Source organism: Coenobita brevimanus, chromosome 108 (genome assembly GCF_032717465.1).
Source record: "Coenobita brevimanus isolate Jiangsu-jjx chromosome 108, ASM3271746v2, whole genome shotgun sequence".
In the NCBI taxonomy this organism is placed as follows: domain Eukaryota; kingdom Metazoa; phylum Arthropoda; class Malacostraca; order Decapoda; family Coenobitidae; genus Coenobita; species Coenobita brevimanus.
Genome location: NC_137061.1, coordinates 8,874,653 through 8,895,508, shown reverse-complemented (window position 1 = coordinate 8,895,508; position 20,856 = coordinate 8,874,653). Strand labels below are relative to the sequence as shown.

Below are 20,856 nucleotides of genomic sequence, written 5' to 3'. Positions count from 1 at the left end.
GTGTCTCCATTACACGTCTGGACAGGTTAACTGATCTTTCAACAGAAGCAAATACCATTTAATGGTAACATACTGAAATATTAACAGAAGCAAATAACATTTAATGGTAGCAATCATTTGGAAAAAAAAAAAACATGTCTATAAATGTATTCATATTCAATAAAATTAGCAACAAATGAAAAATGATCCAACCCTCATCCCACAAGAACGCAGGAAGCCATGTGTGTGTGTGTGTGTGTGTGTGTGTGTGTGTGTGTAATGGTGGTAGTGGACTGTGTTCATCTGCTTCATCTGTCAATAAGTAGGTCTGGTGGAGGTGGGGGTATAGGTGGAGGCTGAGGATTACTTTTTCATCTTGTCCTTGAGCTTGTGGAGGTCAACCTTGTAGTTGTATGGGGGTAATCCTCTGGTGCCGAGGCCGGTGATGGCGAAGGTGCCGCCAGCGGAGGGCCAGGCGGCCATCTGTTCAGCAGACAGCCTGCCTGTGGCTGACGTGACGAATAGTGTGGCGTAGTCGGCGCCGCCCCAGCACACCGACGTGACGTTAGGTGACGGTACCGACACCTTGCGTATCACACGACCGGCCTGGGGATCCACGCAGATCACCTGCAAGAACCAACACATAAAGCACTCAGGGTGGTTGAATGAAGGAAAAAATGGTCCAGTTAATCTCACCACACATGTACCGCATTGTTACTAATGATAACATGGGCTTTTGTAGGCAGTGATGCTCCTTGTAAATGTAGGAGTGGAATTTATGGGAACATATCAATAATATATTTTGTAAAGGTTAGGGCAGAGCAGGGAATCAGCCTCAATGTTACTAAATGCTATATTGGCCACTTAACAGTTACAGTTGGCCACTGGCCACTTAACACTTACAATTGACCACTGGCCACTTAACACTTACAGTTGACCACTGGCCACTTAACACTTGCAGTTGACCACTGGCCACTTAACACTTGCAGTTGACCACTGGCCACTTAACACTTGCAGTTGGCCACTGGCCACTTAACACTTGCAGTTGGCCACTGGCCACTTGGTCACTAACCTGTCCACCACGGGCGCAGGCCACCCACAGGTTGCCGTCCACGTCAACGGTCATGCCGTCAGGCATCTGGTCAGTCAGGCCCGCTGCCTCGTAGTTCAACAGCACACGCTGGTTACCTGCACCACACACCAATATCAGGCACAGGCACAGGAGCAGACACAGGCGCAGGCACACGCACACGCACAGAAATAAGCACAGATATATTATACCTGAATCTAATAGCAGTTTTTACCTCCATATGAGCATGGGATGTTAAGGGTATATTTTCACTGTGCCCGGTTGTGGGTTTTCTGACTGGCTGAACCGTCACTGAATCACCACCCACAACTATACCTCTTTCACCTTCACTTGGTTCAGACTGTCGTCCTTTTGCAGCTTATTTGACGTAGCTCAGTGGCAGAAGAATATAATACTATGACTGTACATCCTTTTCACAGCACTCCTTCGTAAGTAGTAACATATTCCTGTATTAATGTCATACTTTACCTCAGCATTCAAGATGGAGGGATGATAATGTTAGGACAAGTTAGAATTAGGAGAGTATAGACAAGCACAATATTGGTTTTGAGGCAAGTTTTGGTGCTGTGGAGGGACGCCTTCATGTGGTGGCACTACTATAACCCTGCCTTCCTCTTCCCTAAAGGAGGATCGTTGACTGCAGGAGGTGGGCAGTTTTGCCTGCAGTCCACTGGGTTCACGTCCACATGATCCAGGGATGACAAGAACAACAAGACATGCATTCCCCACTGAGAGTTTTGCAAGCATGTCCCGATTAACATTTAGTAGCCACGTTCCGATCGTCATTTGATAGCCATGTCCCGAGCGTCATTTGATAGCCATGTCCCGAGTCATTTGGTAGCCATATTCTGAGCATCATTTGGTAGCCATGTCCCAAGTGTTATTTGGCAGACTTGTCGTGAGCGTCATTTGGTCGCCACGCACAGACGACCATAGGCAATATTAAGGCACAACATTAATGACAAAACAGTGAAAACTAGAATGACACTCAGTACAGCGCACATCTCCCCCAAGGCCCAAAAGCCCCCATATAAAAGCATATCTAAATCCGCTAGATTCGAAATTTTACATGGATCCGTGCCAAACTGTACACATTCGTAGATACCAACATTCTAAATATGCCTATTTTATTTAATTTAAATCAAGATCCATGCAATACTCACTGAAAAATTTATGAAGATGTCGAGAAACGCCCTATCTCGCAGTGTTAAAGAAAGTGAAAAAAAAAAAAAAAAATCCTGGATCCGCACCATTATCCGGATCCGCACCAAAATTTAATGGAGTATATTCTGGGCCAAGGCCCATTCTTCTACCAGATTTCGTGGAAATCAGCCTAGTAGTTTTTGTGTAATCTTGCTCACAAACCAACCAACCAACAAACCAACAAACTGACAGGTGAAAACATAACCTCCTTGGTGGAGGTAATAAACCCACTCACTGATGGCCCCAGCTGTGTCATCATAGTCGAAGTGATAGATGTCCTTAGCGGAGGTGTCGATGAAGTAAAAGGACTTCTTGTCGGGACTCCATGCCAGGCCGTTGGAGACGGTCATCTGTAAAATGACCAGGCCAAGCTTTATGCTTCATCGTTATATTATTTCACACACACACACACACACACACACACACACACACACACACGCAGGAGCGTGTGAGTCTACTCAACTAATAACTTACCTTTCAAACTCAAACCCTCAATGATCCAAAAAAAACGCCTTGATCCATGTAGAGCACGAAACCCCAGAACTCATATAAATCCCTCAACGACACAGTCCCTCCAAATTACAATCCCTCCCATACACAGTCCAGCTAGAAATACACAAATCCCCTTACCACAAACCGTCTTATGTCAATCGCTAGGACTGAGGTGTTTGGATGAATGTAGGGTGTACTGACGTGATGTTCTCTGGTATCTCACTTGGTTTACCTCTGTAACACAAACCCATAAAACAACACACAACACAACCCCCCCTGCCACAAACCCCCTGCCACAAACCGTCTTAATCCAAGTGGTGGGGTTGAGGTGGTGGTCGAAGCTGAGGATTGGCGACGTGTTGTACTCCAGAATCTCCCAGCTGTCACCTGCCGTGGGCGCCACAGTGCCTGGGGCAGGGAGTAGTCATCAGATTATTATTAATTATTATTATTATTATTATTATTATCATTACTGACGATAAGAAAAACAAGCACTCTTATACAACACAAGCCCAGAAAACATTAGGAACAGAGCCTCACAATTCTAACCTGCCCAGAGTCTGCCTTGAAAATCACACTTGGCGTCGTTAAATCGCCTGTCAGCGGTGTACAGAGTAGTGGGGGTGACGGTGAGGGGCTGGGAGTGGCGGTGGTCCAGTGGCCAACGCACCAGGCTCAGCGTCTTGCCCAGGCCAACCACCAGTAGGTCTGCATCACCCTCCACCGGCACCACGAAGTTGACGCTCGACGCATGCCCTCCGTCATCTCGAGACACATAAGACATTAATATCTACCTGTGTCTGTATTTATCTGTCTGTACTTGCATGTCTCTCTGTATCTGTATTTCTCTGTATGTCTCTGTCAGTATCTGCATGTATCTGTCTGTACGTGTACCTGCATGTATCTGTCTGTACGTGTACCTGCATGTATCTGTCTGTACGTGTACCTGCATGTATCTGTCTGTACGTGTACCTGCATGTATCTGTCTGTACGTGTACTTGCATGTATCTGTCTGTACGTGTACCTGCATGTATCTGTCTGTACGTGTACCTGCATGTATCTGTCTGTACGTGTACCTTCATGTATCTGTCTGTACGTGTACCTGCATGTATCTGTCTATACGTGTACCTGCATGCATCTGTCTGTATCTGTATTTGTTTGCGTCCGTCTGCCTGTATCTTCGTAATAAAATTGGTTGTAACCAGAGGCTCATCTCATTGTGAACCCAGTGGACTGCAGGCTGAAGTTTTCCGCCTCCTGCAGTCCACTATCCTCCTTTCAGAGGGACACGGACGAAGATTAGTGACGCTTGTATAGCCGGTCAGTGGAGTCGACCGGGTTTATCGATGCAACCACCTGAAGGCGTCCCTCTCCACCACCCCCAAATATCTTACAACCCTAAGTAAAAAAGATGGTGGCACTACCAACACCAATAATCCAAGCATTTTCCTGTGTTCACATTACTTGCGAAGAACAGAGAAAGAACACTACCATCACCCTTTATCCAAAGGTTTTCCTGTGTTCCTATTACGTGGGAAGAACAGAGAAAGAACATTATCAACACCGTTTATCCAAGCGTTTTCGTGTGTTCACATTGCGTGGGAAGAACAGAGAAATAACAAGTGATAACTGGCACATGTTATAACACCCTTCAAGGCAGCAATCACTCACGGGCATGGAGTTATCTCAGTGGCCTTCAGGTTGGGTTACAAGGGAAATCTGAAGAGATTTATCACTGCATACAGTAAGCATGACTTGGAAATAGCGGCAAGCAAAAAAAAAAAAAAAAGTGCGTGTGTGTGTGTGTGTGTCATGTAGGTGAGGCACTTAGAGGTGTTGTTAAGGTAAGTGGTGTGTGTCCCTCCCCACTCTGCTCACTTTCCCACTATGTTCATCTCTGTTATCCCGTCTCTCACACACCTTCTCACCAGACTGATTAAGAAACTGATCCTAATAACGTAACAGTTTATATAGTCAGTCTCATAGTTACCATTTTTTAAGACGAAAAGATGGATTTAATTGGCTACCTTTCCCTCTAGCTTTATGGAACGAAGGATTAAAATACGAGACTGGACCAGCTAGTTCCAAATAACACTGTCGAGGTGAAGGATCCCTCAGTTAGGCTACTGTGCACGTGGATTACCTGTTGACTTCCCTTGGTGGTATTACATGATTAAAAAGTCTATCTATTTATCTATCTATTGCCAGACGCCTCAATCCCGTTTGGGGTGGCCACAAACAAATCGCGAGGTGATTAAAAAGTATATGAGTAATTCTGTGCGAATGTAATGTATATACCTTACTGTATAGCTGGTTGTAGGATGTATTTGTAGGAATGCAGTGTATAAATCTGGGAAATACACGTCGCCTCACCTGTCCTATTAGGCTTAATAAATCAAGTAACGCCATCCCGAGTTTCCTTTGCCGTCTACACCTGAGCCCACGTGTAACACCTGTGGTATAAATTACAGGAAGTTCAGGGGTCATCGATTAATGTCCATGAAGTGGCGTGCATGATGGATTTGTGTGGTGTGGTGGGAGGAGATGGTATAATGTTGCTTAGTGTGGTGTAGCGTGGTGTGTGGAAGGTGAGTTTGTTTGGTGCAGTGAGACAATGTTGTATTGTGTTGCTTAGTGTGGTATGATGATTTTGTGTAATTGTGAGAGAAAGTTGTGTGGTGTAGCTTAGTGTGGTGTGCGTGTGGTGTGGAAGATGATCTTGTGAGGTGTGGTGGGAGAAGGTTATAAGGTGTGTTGCTTAGTGTGTTGTGGTGTGGTGATGTGTGGATGATGATTTTGTGTGGTTTCGGGAGACAGGGTTGTATGTGTTGCTTAGTGTGGTTTGCCTTCGCTAAAAACCTTAAGTCTACAGGAGTGAGCCACATCTCGAACGATAATCGTTAGTGACAGACAGACGGACTGGGCCTCTTCTGAAAATATCCCCTCCCTAAAATCATTCACCCCATTGGGAAGTGAACCCGTGTGTGTGGCAGGGCTATCACCACGACTGGGGCATTCTAACCACTACACCACCAGACGCCCTGGAAGACTGCCAAATACAAGTGAACATTGAAGATCAACACTGTCCCTGGTAAAGACAAACTGCTTAGATGATTACTGATGCTAAGACCATTTTGCTTAGCTTATAGAAGTCTCTGCAGCCAGAGGGTTAAGAGGTCTTTATTAACCCCTTCTCTAGACGAACTTAGGCCCGTATTCCTGTCGGCTAAGAGAGCTCCTTAACACCTTTTCCTAAGAGATTTATTTTGCCTATTATACCTTACTGTCCTCTTATGGTACAAAAATCCTTCCAGTGTCGCCATACTCTGCATAAATAACGTAGAAAGGTTTAATTATAACCAGTTTTATACCAGTATAAATCGCTAAGGAAGAGGAGCTAGGGAGCGTCCTTAAGCAAAGAGAATCCGGGACCTATAGACATCTATTCAGTCTAATACCAGATTATTTTGATTAGCTTGAGAAATCCCGGGAATTAAAGAGTTTAAAGATATCTCGAGTAGCCCTTTCCCTCTAAAGCTTTGTGGATAATTTCATTCCAGTGGCCCATTTTACTGGTTTATCTTCTTACTTATAGACATCTATGTATTTTTAATAAATGCTTCTCTCTCTCTCTCTCTCTCTCTCTCTCTCTCTCTTTATATATATATATATATATATATATATATATAAAGTGGTTAATGAAGGGTATCTCTAGCTCGCTCTGTTCGAAGTCTCTGTCCGAACCTCAATAGTATAATTTTTAGAAAGCAAAAATTTAAAAGAATAAAGGGTTCTCGGGTTGAAGGGGTTGAGCAAATACCAGAAAATTTTGTTCAATCAAGAGAAATGCCAGAAATGCCAACAGTGAAAGGGTTAAATCCAAAACACCACCAGCCTCCAGTACTGTCGTCCTCTGTGCTGGATACGGACTGGCATGAATCTTTTGTTCTGGCAAACCTCGAAACAGTGTCTCTGTGAAGCCATGACAAGATGAATCCTAGTGATGCAGGATATTTCGAACTTCCCAACAACGGGTGTATTATTAAATCTGAAAATATTCTGTCTCAATGCTAGCACTTTATATTGTCTTGTCTTAGCCTACATGTGATGACAGTTCTCCAGCAAGGGATGGTCATAATAGCATTAAAATTATTTATTGCACAGCTGAGAAGGCATTTCATTTAGATGTTTCTGGTTCTGGAGGCCCGTCACAAATGCTAAGATAATGACAATAATTTGTTGTTTCTGTCTGAGTAGCAGCAGGACACCACACACCACACACCGTACAGAGTCGGAGACGAAGTCAATGGACAGGCAATTCCGTTTTCTATAATAGCTAAGGGAGGAGAGAGAAAACCAAAACTAACCCACTCTAAGTTAATCATTTCAATCTACACAAACCAAGTACAATTTTCCCAGGGCTCTCAAGCATTTCAGCAGATGCAGAACAAACACCAGAACTTGACTCACCCAGAATTTCTCCACCAAAGATACAAACTAAATACATAAAATCTATCATGAACACTTTACCAACGTACAAAGCTCCAGGTCCAGGTGGAATTCCTCCAATAGTTTTGAATAAGTGTTCACTTGCTCTTGTCCTCGCTAAATTATTCAGACTATGCATACATACTTTTATTCTCTAATTCTTGGAAAGAAGCCAACATCAACCCAATTTTATAGAAGAGAATTTCCTCTTATCCCTCTGATCACAGACCAATAGCTATCATACTTCTTGGTAAAGTATTTGAGGTTGTCATTAATAAGCACATTGTTAAACATCATACTGTAAATCCAACAGCTTAATTATTGACAGACAGTATGGTTTCCACCACGAAAGATCCAGTGTCGATATACTCAATCTCCTGACTCATACCATCCATCAGTCAATTGACCAACATGGAGAAACACATGGAGTAGCCTATAATATTTCTAAAGCTTTTGACAGAGTGTGGTGTCGTTCCCTGCTATCTAAACTCCCTTGATAAGGCTTATCATCTTTTGTCCCCCTGCTGTCCTCTTATCTTAGCAACAGAAAGATTATAAATGCCAGCATGTCACAAGGATGAGTCCTGGGACATCCCTTCTCCTAATTCATATTAATTATCTCTTATCTAGCACCTATAACCCCATTCACTCATTTGCAGATGACTCAACGCTTCACACATCGTTCACACTTAAACACCCATTCACAAATTTTGATAGCTCTAAGCACAGCAGTCTCCATAAATCAAGACGTATTTAAGATCATTGAATGGGGGCAAAATAACTTTGTCTCATTCAGTGCCAGGAAAACCAAATATATCCATTTTATTAAGATATAGATATTGCCTGATTCCCATATTAGGCTACCTTCAGTGCAATCAATATTCCTATTCCTAAAAGTATTGAAACACTCGGTGTTTCGACAATACCCTCAGCTGGACCTCGAACGTTAAACCACTTGCAAAAACCACATCAGAGAAACTTGGCTTATAGCATAGAATCCGTAACTTCTTCACTGAGGAGCAATGAGCTATAATTTACAAGAGTCAAGTGCACCATCAGCTCGAATATTGCCCACCCTTGTGGAGTACATGCGGAGAGGTTGTACTAAAACAACAAAATTAAGAACTATGCTATAAGAATTATTAATAACCCAGCAATTACTAGTGAACTACTTCCTCTATAAGTAAGAGAGAATGTTGTTTCCTTTGCAGTATTTTACAGGTAATTTTATGGCAATTACTCAGACGAAGCTGCATCCATTATGCCACCTCTCCACGCCTTCCCCTGCGCTACACGGGCATCTGGTAGGGCTCATGACCAGACTGTCACACTGCCATATTGCAGAACATCTACCTATCAAAACAAATTTACTCTCCTAACTACACCCCTTTGGAATTTGCTTCCCCGGAATAATTACCCCACAGACTTAAACCTACAGCAGCTCAAGTCCACTCGGGAAATCTCGTATTTGTTCTTGAAATTTCGTGTTTCCTCTGTATCTGTTGAAATGGTTGACTTAGCTCTAGGAAAATTGTATGTGTGTGTGTGTGTGTGTGTGTGTGTGTGTGTGTGTGTGTGTGTGTGTGTGTGTGTGTGTGTGTGTGTGTGTGTGTGTGTGTGTGTGTGTGTGTGTGAGATTCACTCACCAATTTTCAGCGTCTCATGACTGCCGGTGTCAACGAAAAACCGCCACAGTGTCTTGGTCCAGATGTCGACATACAGCAGAGCCTGTGGGCAAATATTTATGAAGGAAATTGACCAATCATAGACAAATCCCTGTATCAATTATCACCAAGAATAATTTTGCCTGGACATGCTTTGTGGCTGGTGTACAGTATATATATATATATATATATATATATATATATATATATATATATATATATATATATATATATATATATATATATATATATATATGTAAAATTAAAAGCATTAAAAACGACTTTATGCACAGTGTACGGTCAGGAAAGTTGTGAACTTGGTACCTTTTGGTCCTGCAGCCAGTGTGGACCCTCCCCCAAGTGCAGGCACGGGACAGGCACCTGCTTCACCTCCACTGCAGACATACTCCCTTGTGTGGTCTCCTGATGAAGGGGAAACGTGGTCTATGCTGTGGGGGTTTCGGAAATTGGACTAAAGGACTACTGGGCCTCACGGGAAGGAGTGTCACGTGAGTACAAAAGGAGTACAAAGGAAAGTAAAGAGCAACAAACATGGTGGTCGTCTCGTGGCTGTTTTGTTACAGAAACTATGGCTATGATACATAATTATATGAACAGATGACAAAGCTAGCAAAACAAGAAAGCTCCATGTCCAGAATCATATCTACCTACCTATCTATGTATCTGTCTATCTCCATATCTATTTTTCGGAAGGTGCTACATGAACTTGTTATAGCAGTATGAAGCACACACAAAATGAGAATGAAAGGACTGAGAAACATGGAAGGCAGGACACAGTGCTGGCAAAGGACTGTCGTCGAGATTTTGCACATGGCTGTACATACACTGATGGGTGAAGGCTTGTCCACTCTGATCAACTTAGCCTGCTCCATCCGGTCCCAGTAAAATCAGTAAACATTGTCTTTATATTATTTTTTTGCTGTCTGTCCTATCCTCCCACTTCCTCCTTCCCCCTGTACTGTTTCCAAATATACACACTAACCCTCTCATCTCGGGACAACTCTTAGTACTGTATTTTAGTTCTTAGTACTCTATTTCAGATGCTTTTATTCAGCTGGTAGGGAGTCATAGGAGCCTGTGTGTTTTAATAAAGAGCATGTGGACTTACGGTACAGAGAGGAGAGAGAGTGTGGTGGTGATGGTGGTGGCGGTATAGGGTGAAGCAGAGCACTGAAGATAACCGTCTGCCCACTGACTTATCACTGCTGCTCTCATCATTACGCAGATTCATTTATTATCAGCAGAATATGCGGTGTGAAGGTCAATGAAAGGTTGGGATGATGATGGTGATGATGAACGCTTTCTCCAGGAACAACTACAAAGAGGCGTGTGAGCAGGTATCATGTACTGTTCCTGGCGTCCGGTCATCATCATCATCATCATCATCATCATCATCATCATCATCATATTTCCTCTAAAAACAACAGTTCCAAGACGAAAGTGAGCAAGAGTTATATACTCATATATCTCGTGTATCATCATTATCATCATCACCAAACAACTAGGATGAAATAAGATCCAAGAAAAAGTAAACAAATGATAAAAAAAAGGAACTATCAAACGGCATGCCCAATGAACCAGGTCACACAGTCATTCACACAACACTCAGACCATAGAATCCTGGCTCCACCTCACCAGCAAGAGCCTTCAATGATGCACAATCCAGTCGTTCCAAAGAGTGTCTATGTTTTCAGTCTTTGCATTTTAAAACAGTGGAAGTAACATTTAACCCTTCTACTACGATGCCGGAGCTGAAGAGGGACACCTTCACGTGATGGCACTGATCCAACCAGGCGGTGGACGTGCCTGGTTATACAAACGTCCCTTAACGCCCTCCTTATCCCCCGAACGGAGAAAGGTGGACAGCAAAGAAAAGGAAATGTTGGCCTGCTGTCCACCGGGTTCTCGTTCAGACGAGTCTGGGGTTACAGCTACTACTACTATTATTATTATATATATTTTTCACTTTATTTTTGTTATTTTGATGTAAATATGATGCTACTGTAGCCTCAAGTTCAATTACGGGGAGGCGGTGGCTGAATTGGTAGAGAGGTGGCCTGCAGTCCTAATGGACCCACGTTCGAATCCCGGCTGGGACAGGGAACAGTTTAAGGATTCGAATTTCATTAAAGCAGACTTAATGATCTGCCAGAAGGCCCGCCGACATGTCATAAAAATACCCCCGCTAATACCAGTGCACCAGTCCTGTATGAGACAGTCCTATAGTAGCCGCAGCGAGAAATGAACGCTGTGGTGGGGCAGCCGGGATGACCGGGGATTCCCCCACTGTAGCCATACCCACATGTCACCGACCATCGGCCACCGCTGCAGCCCCGCTCCATGATCCTTACCCTGTGTCTCTGGCTTTCTCTTTCTCTCTCGGTTTCTATATAAACTGGTGTATTTCCGAAACTAATTATGAAATTATTATGACTTTTGTCATAGCCTACACACTGTATATACACTGTATATGGCTAGTGAGGGAGTGATCGCCCTCTACCTACACAGATCAAAAGCCCTCGGGAGCAGGGGGGTGGTTGCTTTCTCAGGCAGAGGAACTCCTTGAGAGTGAAATGGCTGGGAAGCATGCCGGCACGTGACTGGCTACAGCATAGCTGGGTCTTTCGGGTGTGGGCAATCAGGCAAGTTAGCTGCCTACTGCGACTGCAACACAATGGCGAGGTGTTCAGGAAGTTAGCCAAAGAAACCTTGATGGACTCTGAAAGAACAATAATGGCCCCCAGTCCCGTGCAGCCCTTAAATGGGCAGGGGGTGCTAAGAATCTCACGGTTGCCTCAGTTACAATCTAATTCCTTTGTCAATGCAAAAAATACAATTAAAATTGGTAACTGGAATGTGAGAACGCTAAATCATGACGGTAAAATCGATGAGTTAGTGAAGGTTTTTCAAAATTACGGACTTGATATTTGTGCTCTGACAGAAACTAGATTAACTGGAGTCGATAAGTTGGATTTGGAGGATGGTATACGTTTATTGATATCTGGCCGACAGGACGGAATGCATTATCAGGGAGTAGGATTGTTGCTGGGTTGTAAAGCAAATAAGGCTTTATGTGAGTGGGATCCTATAGATGAGCGATTGCTATACGCACGGTTTAAATCAAATCATGGCAACATCAGTCTGTTTGTGTGTTATGCACCTACTAATGATGCACTCGATGAAAGGAAAGACACATTTTATGAAAAGTTGCAAGAAGGAGTAGGAAGGGTACCTAGACATGATGTTTTGATCTGCGTTGGAGACTTTAATGCAGTAATGGGCTGTTCAAATGAGGGATTTGAGGCATGTATGGGTAAGATGGGAGTTGGTAGTAGGATGAGTGAAAACGGAGTGAGGTTTGGAAGCTTCTGTCTAGCAAATGACTTAGTCATTGGGGGCACACTCTTTCAGCATTGCAATACACAAGACAACTTGGGTGTCGCCGTGTGGAAAATATAAAAATCAGATTGATCACATCGCTATCAGTAGGAGCCATAGAAGTTCTCTGCTAGATGTTCATGTTAAACGGGGAGCGGATATTGGTAGTGACCATCAACTCAGCATTGCAAAAATAAGGTTTAAACTTAAAAAATCAGAAGAAGGAAAAATCTGGTGTTGGTAGATACGATATTGTTAAGCTTAGAAGAGAAGGAGAAGAAAAGGAGGAATTCAGATTAGAATGCAGAAATAGGTTTTTGGTGTTGGAAACGTTGGAAGAGGGGGAGAGAAGTGTAGATGAGATGTGGGAGGATGTGAACAAAGTTTTGGTATGAGACTGCTGAATGTACGATTGGAAGGAGACATAGATTCAGGAGAAAGAAATGGATATCAGAGGAAACGTGGGATATGATAAAAAAGAGAGGTGAGGCTAAATTGAGGAGTGAGATGCAATGCGTTGATGAACGAGAGATTGAATTAGCAAGAGCTGCGTACTGGAGTTTGAATTCAGAAGTAAGAAGGTTAGCTAGGAGAGATAAAAGAAGATGTGTGGATGAAAAGGTTGCAGAGACTGAAATCCTAATAAACAAAAATGATGGACAGAGTCAAAGAATAGCATATGAATCGATTAGAGAACTGAGTGGTAATGCAGGTAAACGCAAGGAAATACCAGTTAGAGACAGGGAAGGAAATTTATTGACCAAAGATGGAGATATTAAAAATAGATGGAAAGAGCATTTTGAGACAGTTCTTAATAGACCAATACCACCAGAAGAGGATATACCGTCTGCTCAGGAAGATTTAAATATAGAAACAGGAGAGTTGAGGCTTGCAGAAGTGGAGAAAGCAGTAAAACAGTTAAAGAATAATAAGGCACCAGGGGAGGAAGGTTTATTTCCGGAAATGTTTAAAGTGGAGGGGGATAGATTAATAATGATCTTGACTAAGCTATTCAATAAGATATGGGTGACGGGGTTACTCCCATCAGTTTGGAAGAATGGTGTAATTGTTAAAGTTCCGAAGAAGGGAGACCTGAGTGAATGTGGTAATTGGAGGGGAATCTCTTTGTCACCGATAGCTTTGAAAGTTTTCAGTAGAGTGTTGTTAAATAGGTTGGAGCCGGTGGTTGAGGGTATTCTGAGGGATGAACAGGCTGGTTTTAGAAAGGGACGTGGTTGCAATGATCAGATCTTTATAGTTAGGCATTTGATGCAGCAAGTTAATGAAATGAGTACCGTTAAGTCTTTGTTTTGTTGATTTTGAAAAGGCTTTTGATAGTGTTTCGAGAGAGTCTATGGGGAAGATCATGAGACATTATGGAATACCAGAGGAGTTTGTGAGGGTCATTATGAACATGCATGAGGACACATTTTGTAAAGTGATGGTTGATGGTTGTCTGAGTGATTCGTTTGAAGTCAAGTCCGAGTAATTCAAGGTGGTGTTCTATCGCCTTTACTATTTATATTGGTCATTGATTACATTATGAAACGTGTTGGAACAGAAACCGGTGCAGGTATACTTTGGGGAGAGAACAGGAAACTTTTGGATTTAGATTATGCAGATGATATAGTTTTGATTTGTGATGGGCCAGAAGAGATGCAGAGAGTGTTGGACTGTTTGGTGAGTGAAGGTCGCAAGGTGGGTTTGGTTATTAATTGTGGAAAAACTGAAATAATCAATATGAATATGGAAAATGCGCAGGAATGTGTAATTGGAGGTATGGTTGTAAAGCAAGTTGATAGGTTTAAATATTTAGGTACTTATTTAGCCAAGGATGGTTCTTTGAACTTTGAATTCGAGGAAAGGTTAAAGAAGGCTAATCAGGCAATGGGAATGCTTAAAAATATTTGGAATAATAACAATTTCTCTGTGCATACAAAAATCAAACTTTATAAGGTAATGGTTAGGAGTATCTTAATTTATGGACACGAGTCTTGGTACAGCACAGTGACTATGGAAAATAAATTCTTGGTGTTTGAAAATAAAGCACTTAGAAGAATATTAGGAGTTAAGTGGTGGGAAAGGATACCAAATAGTAGAATTAGAGAAATAACGGGAGTGCAGCCGATCGATGAATATGTTAGATTCTTACGATGGAAGTGGCTAGGACATGTGTATAGGAGACAGGGAATAGTACGAGGTACACCAGGGTGGGTGGCACCTGGTAGGAGAGGTAGAGGAAGGCCAAAAGAGACGTGGGTGAGGACAATGAGACGGGAAGCTGGAGATGAGTGTTGGGGAGATCTTGAGGAGTTAGCACAAGATAGGATGTGGTGGTGTGAGTTCATCGAGGCCCTATGCATCCCCGAGGGTGCCACAGGAAATGATTGATTGATTGATTGATGACTTTTGTTCCACACCACCTTTGAGGTAAAAATCAAGGAGAGTTTTCTGTATAAAGGTTTCCCCCCCCTCCTAAATGTGGCATATGAGCGGGGGAGTGCGGCCTTGCCGATACCTCCGCCTGACCTATAATTATACACTCGCCAGAACTGACCTGCCCTCAGACAAGGGGGGGGGAAACCTTTATACAGAAAACTCTCCTTGATTTTTACCTCAGTGGTGGTGTGGAACAAAAGTCATAATAATTTCATAATTAGTTTCGGAAATACACCAGTTTATATAGAAACCGAGAGAGAAAGAGAAAGCCAGAGACACAGGGTAAGGATCATGGAGCGGGGCTGCAGAGGTGGCCGATGGTCGGTGACATCCTACCTCTATGGTCGGTGACATGTGGATATGGCTACAGTGGGGGAATCCCCGGATGACCGGCTGCCCCACCACAGCGTTCATTTCTCGCTGCGGCTACTATAACATGTATTCAATATGGACGGTGAATGTTAGCGTCGAAGCGGTGACATGTGGAGGTGTATGGAATGTAGGAGAACTACTGGGCCTTGAGAACGGGTTGTGAAGCCTATGCCCAGAGTCGACCACACACACACACACACACACACACACACACAAAATTAGGCTGGCTAAGGCTTCGGTCATGTTTTGGGTAATATTCAATGATCTTCGGATAAAATTGGTTGAATTTTTGCTTCCCTGACTGTACCGTACCTTAACACCGACACACCACGAAATTAGCCAAACACTCCATTGGGGCAAATGGCGTGGCAGTGCTTAGCGTCACCCAGCCTCCGACTCCACCCTTGTCTGTTCCTCTAGACCTTCTGTGTCTCCATTACCCGCCTGGACAGGTTAACTGATCTATGAACAGAAGCAAATACCATTTAATGGTAACACTCATAGGGACAATACGCATGTCTATAAATGTATTTTTATTCAATAATATTAGCAACAAATTAAAAAAAAAAAAAGGTTGATGCAACCCTCAACCAACAAGAACTCAGGAAGCCATGTGTGTAATTCACCGGGTCGGTCAGGATCACTTGATGGTCGTGATCGTCAGCTTTTTACCCTCCCGGAAGGGAGCTGAGAGCTCATATAGTCCGATCTAAGGGCAAGGCTGTGACCTTCACACACGCACACACCCGTCCCCTTGCTCAAGGGGGACAGTAACCACCCACTTCGTCAGTGAAACTTTTCGCAACCTGAGCGAGGCGCGAACTCCCGTCCACCAGTTGGCAAGCGAGAGCGTTACCACTGCACCAGCGTGGTGTGTGTGTGTGTGTGTGTGTGTGTGTGTGTGTGTAATGGTGGTAGTGGACTGTGTTCATCTGCTTCATCTGCCAATAAGTAGGTCTGGTGGAGGTGGGGGTATAGGTGGAGGCTGAGGATTACCTTTTCATCATGTCCTTGAGCTTGTGGAGGTCAACCTTGTAGTTGTATGGGGGTAACCCCTCTGGTGCCGAGGCCGGTGATGGCGAAGGTGCCGCCAGCAGAGGGCCAGGCGGCCATCTGTTCAGCAGACAGCCTGCCTGTGCCTGACGTGACGTACAGTGTGGCGTAGTCGGCGCCGCCCCAGCACACCGACGTGACGTTAAGTGACGGTAGCGCCACCTTGCGTATCACACGACCTGCCTGGGGATCCACGCAGATCACCTGCAAGAACCAACACATAAAGCACTCAGGGTGGTTGAATGAAGGAAAAAATGGTCCAGTTAATCTCACCACACATGTACCGCATTGTTACTAATGATAACATGGGCTTTTGTAGGCAGTGATGCTCCTTGTAAATGTAGGAGTGGAATTTATGGGAACATATCAATAATATATTTTGTAAAGGTTAGGGCAGAGCAGGGAATCAGCCTCAATGTTACTAAATGCTATATTGGCCACTTAACAGTTACAGTTGGCCACTGGCCACTTAACAGTTACAGTTGGCCACTGGCCACTTAACACTTACAGTTGGCCACTGGCCACTTAACACTTGCAGTTGACCACTGGCCACTTAACAGTTACAGTTGGCCACTGGCCACTTAACAGTTACAGTTGGCCACTGGCCACTTGGTCACTAACCTGTCCACCGCCGAAGCAGGCCACCCACAGGTTGCCGTCCACGTCAATGGTCATGCCGTAATGCAATGAAGTGTGGTGGGCGTGGAGTGTTGTGTATTGGTGTGAGGTGTAGAGGTGTGGAGTGTGGTGGCGTGTTGGCGCGGAAAGTGGTAGGTGTAGCGGATGTTGCGGGTGTCGTGGTGTGGAATATGGTGGTGTGGTGTGTAGTGATGTGGTGGTGTGAAGTGTGATAATGTGGTGTGGAGTGTGGTGATGAAGTGGTGTGGAGTGGGGTGGTGTAGTGATGTGGAGTGTGGTGATGTAGAATGTTGTGATGTGGTGTGGAGTGTGGTAGGTGTGTTGGGTGTGGCGGTATGTAGTGTGGTGGTGTGGAGTGTGGTGGTGTGGAGTGTGGCGATGTAGTGGTGTGAGGTGTGATGATGTGGTGGAGTGGAGTGTTGTGATGTGGTGATGTGGTGGTTTGATGGTATTGTGGGTGTGGCGGTGTGGAGTGTGATAGTGTGGATTGTGGTGATGCAGAGTGTGGTGGTGGTATGGTGTTGTGGTGCGGTGGAGTGTGGTGGTGTTGCGGTGTGGTGGGGTGGAATGTAGTGGTGTGGTGGTATGGTGGCGTGGTGGTGTGGTGCGTGTGGTGGGTGGGATGGTGTGGTGGGTATCGTGGTGTTGTGGTGTGGAGGGGGTGGTGGTGGTGTGGTGGTGTGGTGGGTATGGTTGTGTGGTGGGTGTGGTGGTGTAATGAGTGTGGTGGTGTGGTGGTGTGGTAGTGTGGTGGGTGTGGTAGTGTGGTGGGTGTGGTGGTGTGGTGGTGTGGAGTGTGGTGGTGTTGTGTGGTGTGGAGTGCGGTAGTGTGCTGGTGTGGCGTGATCGTGTAGTGGGTGTGGTGGTGAGGTGGGTTTGGTGGTGTGGTGGGTGTGGTGGTGTGGTGGTGGTGGTGTGATGATGATGTGGAGTGTGGTGGTGTGGTGTGGTGGTGGTGTGGTGTGGTGGTGGTGTGGTGTGGTGGTGGTGTGGGTGTGGTGGTGTGGTGGGTGTGGTGGTGTGGAGTTTGTGTGGTGAGTGGTGGTGGTATGGAGTGGTGATGTGGGTACATATCTGCCCACAGTCATCCCTGTGAGTCACACTTTACATCGTTGAAGTGGTCGTCGGTGGTGGTGGTGTGGAGTGTGGTGGTGTGGTGGTGTGGTAGTGTGGTGGAGTGGTGGTATGGGTACATACCTGCCCACAGTCGTCCCTGTGGGTCACACTTTGCGTCGTTGAAGTGGTCGTCGGTGGTGGTGTGGAGTGTGGTGGGTGTGGTGGTGTGGGTGTCGGGGTCTGAGGGGGACCACCGCACCAGAGCCAGTGTGTTGCCCAGACCCGTCACCAGCAGGTCTGGATCAACAGCCACTGGGATCACGAAGCTCACCGTCTCTGCTGACCCACCGTCATCTATGCCAATATAATATAGGAATCTGCTTAGTAAATTATTCCCGGCTGTACCTGTTGCATAGCAATATAATCATCGTGCAAATAAAGCACTTCATCATAAGATGTGGGTCACCAGCCACTGGGATCACGAAGCTCACCGTCTCTGCTGACCCACCGTCATCTGTGGCAATTATGATGCTGCGTAGTAAATGATTCCCGGTTATAAGTGTTATGAAGCGCCATTATCATTGTCCAAATAAACCCCGTCATCATAAGATGTGGATCACCAGCCACTGGGATCACGAAGCTCACCGTCTCTGCTGATCCACCGTCATCTGTGCCAATATATGATGCTGCTGCATTGATGGAATTACTTAATTAGCTGCTCGGTGGGGAAAATGACAGATTTTTTTTTCTTTTTTAATTAGGTTCTTTATTTACCATTTAGTACAAGCCCCAACACTCTGGGGAACACTGTCCCTGAAGGCCAAGCAGGGAGGGATGCAAGAGGAAAACAAAATCGGTATCTTAGGGCATAGAAGGTATAGAAGTAATTATCACTACAAGCACAATAATGAACAAAAACATGAGACTTGGCAAACACGGATGAAAATGACAGTCTAGCTTAAACATACAAGCTTACATTCTCTCAAAGCTCCAGTGGTCACAAGAAAAACCCAGATTGGGAAAGGGGAAACTCTTATCGTATTTCTGATGAGATTTCTTTGCAATTTCCGTTTACTTTAAGGACACCTCTCTTTACTAAGCAGTTTATTGCTTCCACCAACGAAGTTGAAGGAGGTTATGTATTCACCTATGTTTGTCTGTTTATTTTTCCACACGATATCTCCAAAAGTTCTCAGTGAATTTCAAATGAAATTTAGTGGAAGGGTGATCCATGGGCCACGAAAGAACTGATTAAATTTGGGGGCGGATCCGGATCCGGATCCTATGTATTCCACACAATATCTCCATGGATCAGAATCAGGGTCCTTTTTTATGGCAACGGCACTGGCGGAGGTATGCCGTTCCTGAGTGTTTCTGGTTCCATATTTCAGCACTGAAGAAACTTTGTCTCATTTAAGCACTTTAGTATTATGTGAAAGTATTTATATTTAGCATAAGTATCTGTATTTTGCTCAGGGATGACCTTGAGAGATGAATGTTGTGGATAGATGTTATGGATGTCGTGAAGGTTGTAGCTGTTGTGGTCCCAGGCTCATCTGAAACGTGAAACCAGTGGACTGCAGGCTGAAGTTGCCCATCTCTTGCAGTCCGCCATTCTTTTCTCGGGGGTCAGGCAGGGGCAGCAGAGTTACTTTTGTCTTTGCCGCCAAGTGATGCAGTTCTCTCCATGCAGAACAGCAACAATAACAACCAAAGACACAATAACAGCAATACCACTACTACTACTACTACTACTACTAATAATAATAATAATAATAATAATAATAACCAGTACACAGTTTTCATGCACAGTCTTCTCACGATAAGCATAAAAAAAAAAAAAGTCCTGGTACTGAAGGTCTGATGGATATGCAGAGTGACCAAGAGGCTCTATCTTATCAGCCATGACCTTGAAACGGTAGGTAGAGATTAAGGACACACACACACACACACACACACACACACACACACACACACACACACACACACACACCAGATAAATGTACATGAGCGTGGTGTGAACTGGTTTTAGATGTGTATAAAAAAAAAAAACTCATCAGAATTAAAACGGGAATGATTCCTCTCTCTCTCTCTCTCTCTCTCTCTCTCTCTCTCTCTCTCTTGCATACACCACGATTAACTTTCTCATGCATGTTCTAGTCAACCTTTTTCTTTAACACCACCTACTTTATTGCATGTCATTTGCATTGCACCCTTTTTCTACGATGACGCCTTTTTATAATATTTCTTCTGCCAGATGATGATTATTATTATTATTATTATTATTATTATTATTATTATTATTACAACTACTACCACTACTACTACTACTACTATTATTGTTATTAATATTATTATTATTATTATTATTACTACTACCACTACCACTACTACTACTACTATTACTACTGCTACTATTACTACTACTACTATTATTGCTATTATTATTATTATTATCATTATTAAACTTAGCACAGATTTCAGGTAGTGAAGGGGTTACTGAAGACTACATCAAGCTCCTCCAGTTCTCAAAGCGTTTGTTAAGATGAATAAAATCGTCTGGAGGAAGGGAGAAGGAAATGGAAGACCCGCCATCGACCTGAAGGGGTTAACGACGGGAAAAAAAGACTTATTATTTTCCTTCTGACAATAAACGATTTTCTTGAGCTTAATTAAGAAAGAGTTTGTACTGCTGAAGGGTTAAGACTAGAAGCTATGAAGAGGGTAGAGAGAGAGAGAGAGAGAGAGACTCTTTCATGTTATCATTCTCTACAGTTATTTTAGATCCTTCCAAAATCCTGTTCATATCAGTATAAAGGATTCCAATTGTGTGTGTGTGTGTGTGTGTGTGTGTGTGATAATGTCCCAGATTGGAGGATGAACATACAGATAAACAAAGAGGAGAATAAAAGGCACACACACACACACACACACACACACACACACACACACACACACACACACACACACACACACACACAC

At 44.0% G+C, this 20,856-nt stretch overlaps 1 protein-coding gene and 1 pseudogene across 1 annotated transcript; both read right to left on the bottom strand.

Annotated features, from left to right (window-relative positions):
- Positions 1-342: 342 nt before the first annotated feature.
- On the bottom strand, positions 343-9,321 carry LOC145416969 (regucalcin-like). The gene is made up of 7 exons (XM_080285816.1): positions 9,241-9,321; positions 8,899-8,980; positions 3,314-3,529; positions 3,066-3,172; positions 2,508-2,622; positions 1,052-1,167; positions 343-606 (listed from the first exon to the last, which is right to left on the bottom strand). Exons 1-7 carry the CDS (start codon positions 9,319-9,321, stop codon positions 343-345), a joined length of 981 nt encoding a protein of 326 aa, XP_080141942.1.
- Positions 9,322-15,542: 6,221 nt separating this feature from the next.
- Positions 15,543-18,542, bottom strand: LOC145416955 (putative sugar lactone lactonase YvrE; annotated as a pseudogene).
- Positions 18,543-20,856: the final 2,314 nt, after the last annotated feature.

What these genes read in the sequence shown, in the direction of transcription:
- LOC145416969 (XM_080285816.1), bottom strand. Translation starts at nt 9,321, where the DNA reads ATGTCTGCAGTGGAGGTGAAGCAGGTGCCTGTCCCGTGCCTGCACTTG. An exon ending in TCAAGGCAGACTCTGGGCAG is followed by an intron (nt 3,173 to 3,313) that starts GTTAGAATTGTG and finishes TCCCTGCCCCAG; the next exon opens with GCACTGTGGCGCCCACGGCA. An exon ending in TGACACAGCTGGGGCCATCA is followed by an intron (nt 1,168 to 2,507) that starts GTGAGTGGGTTT and finishes TGTGTGGTGCAG; the next exon opens with GTAACCAGCGTGTGCTGTTG.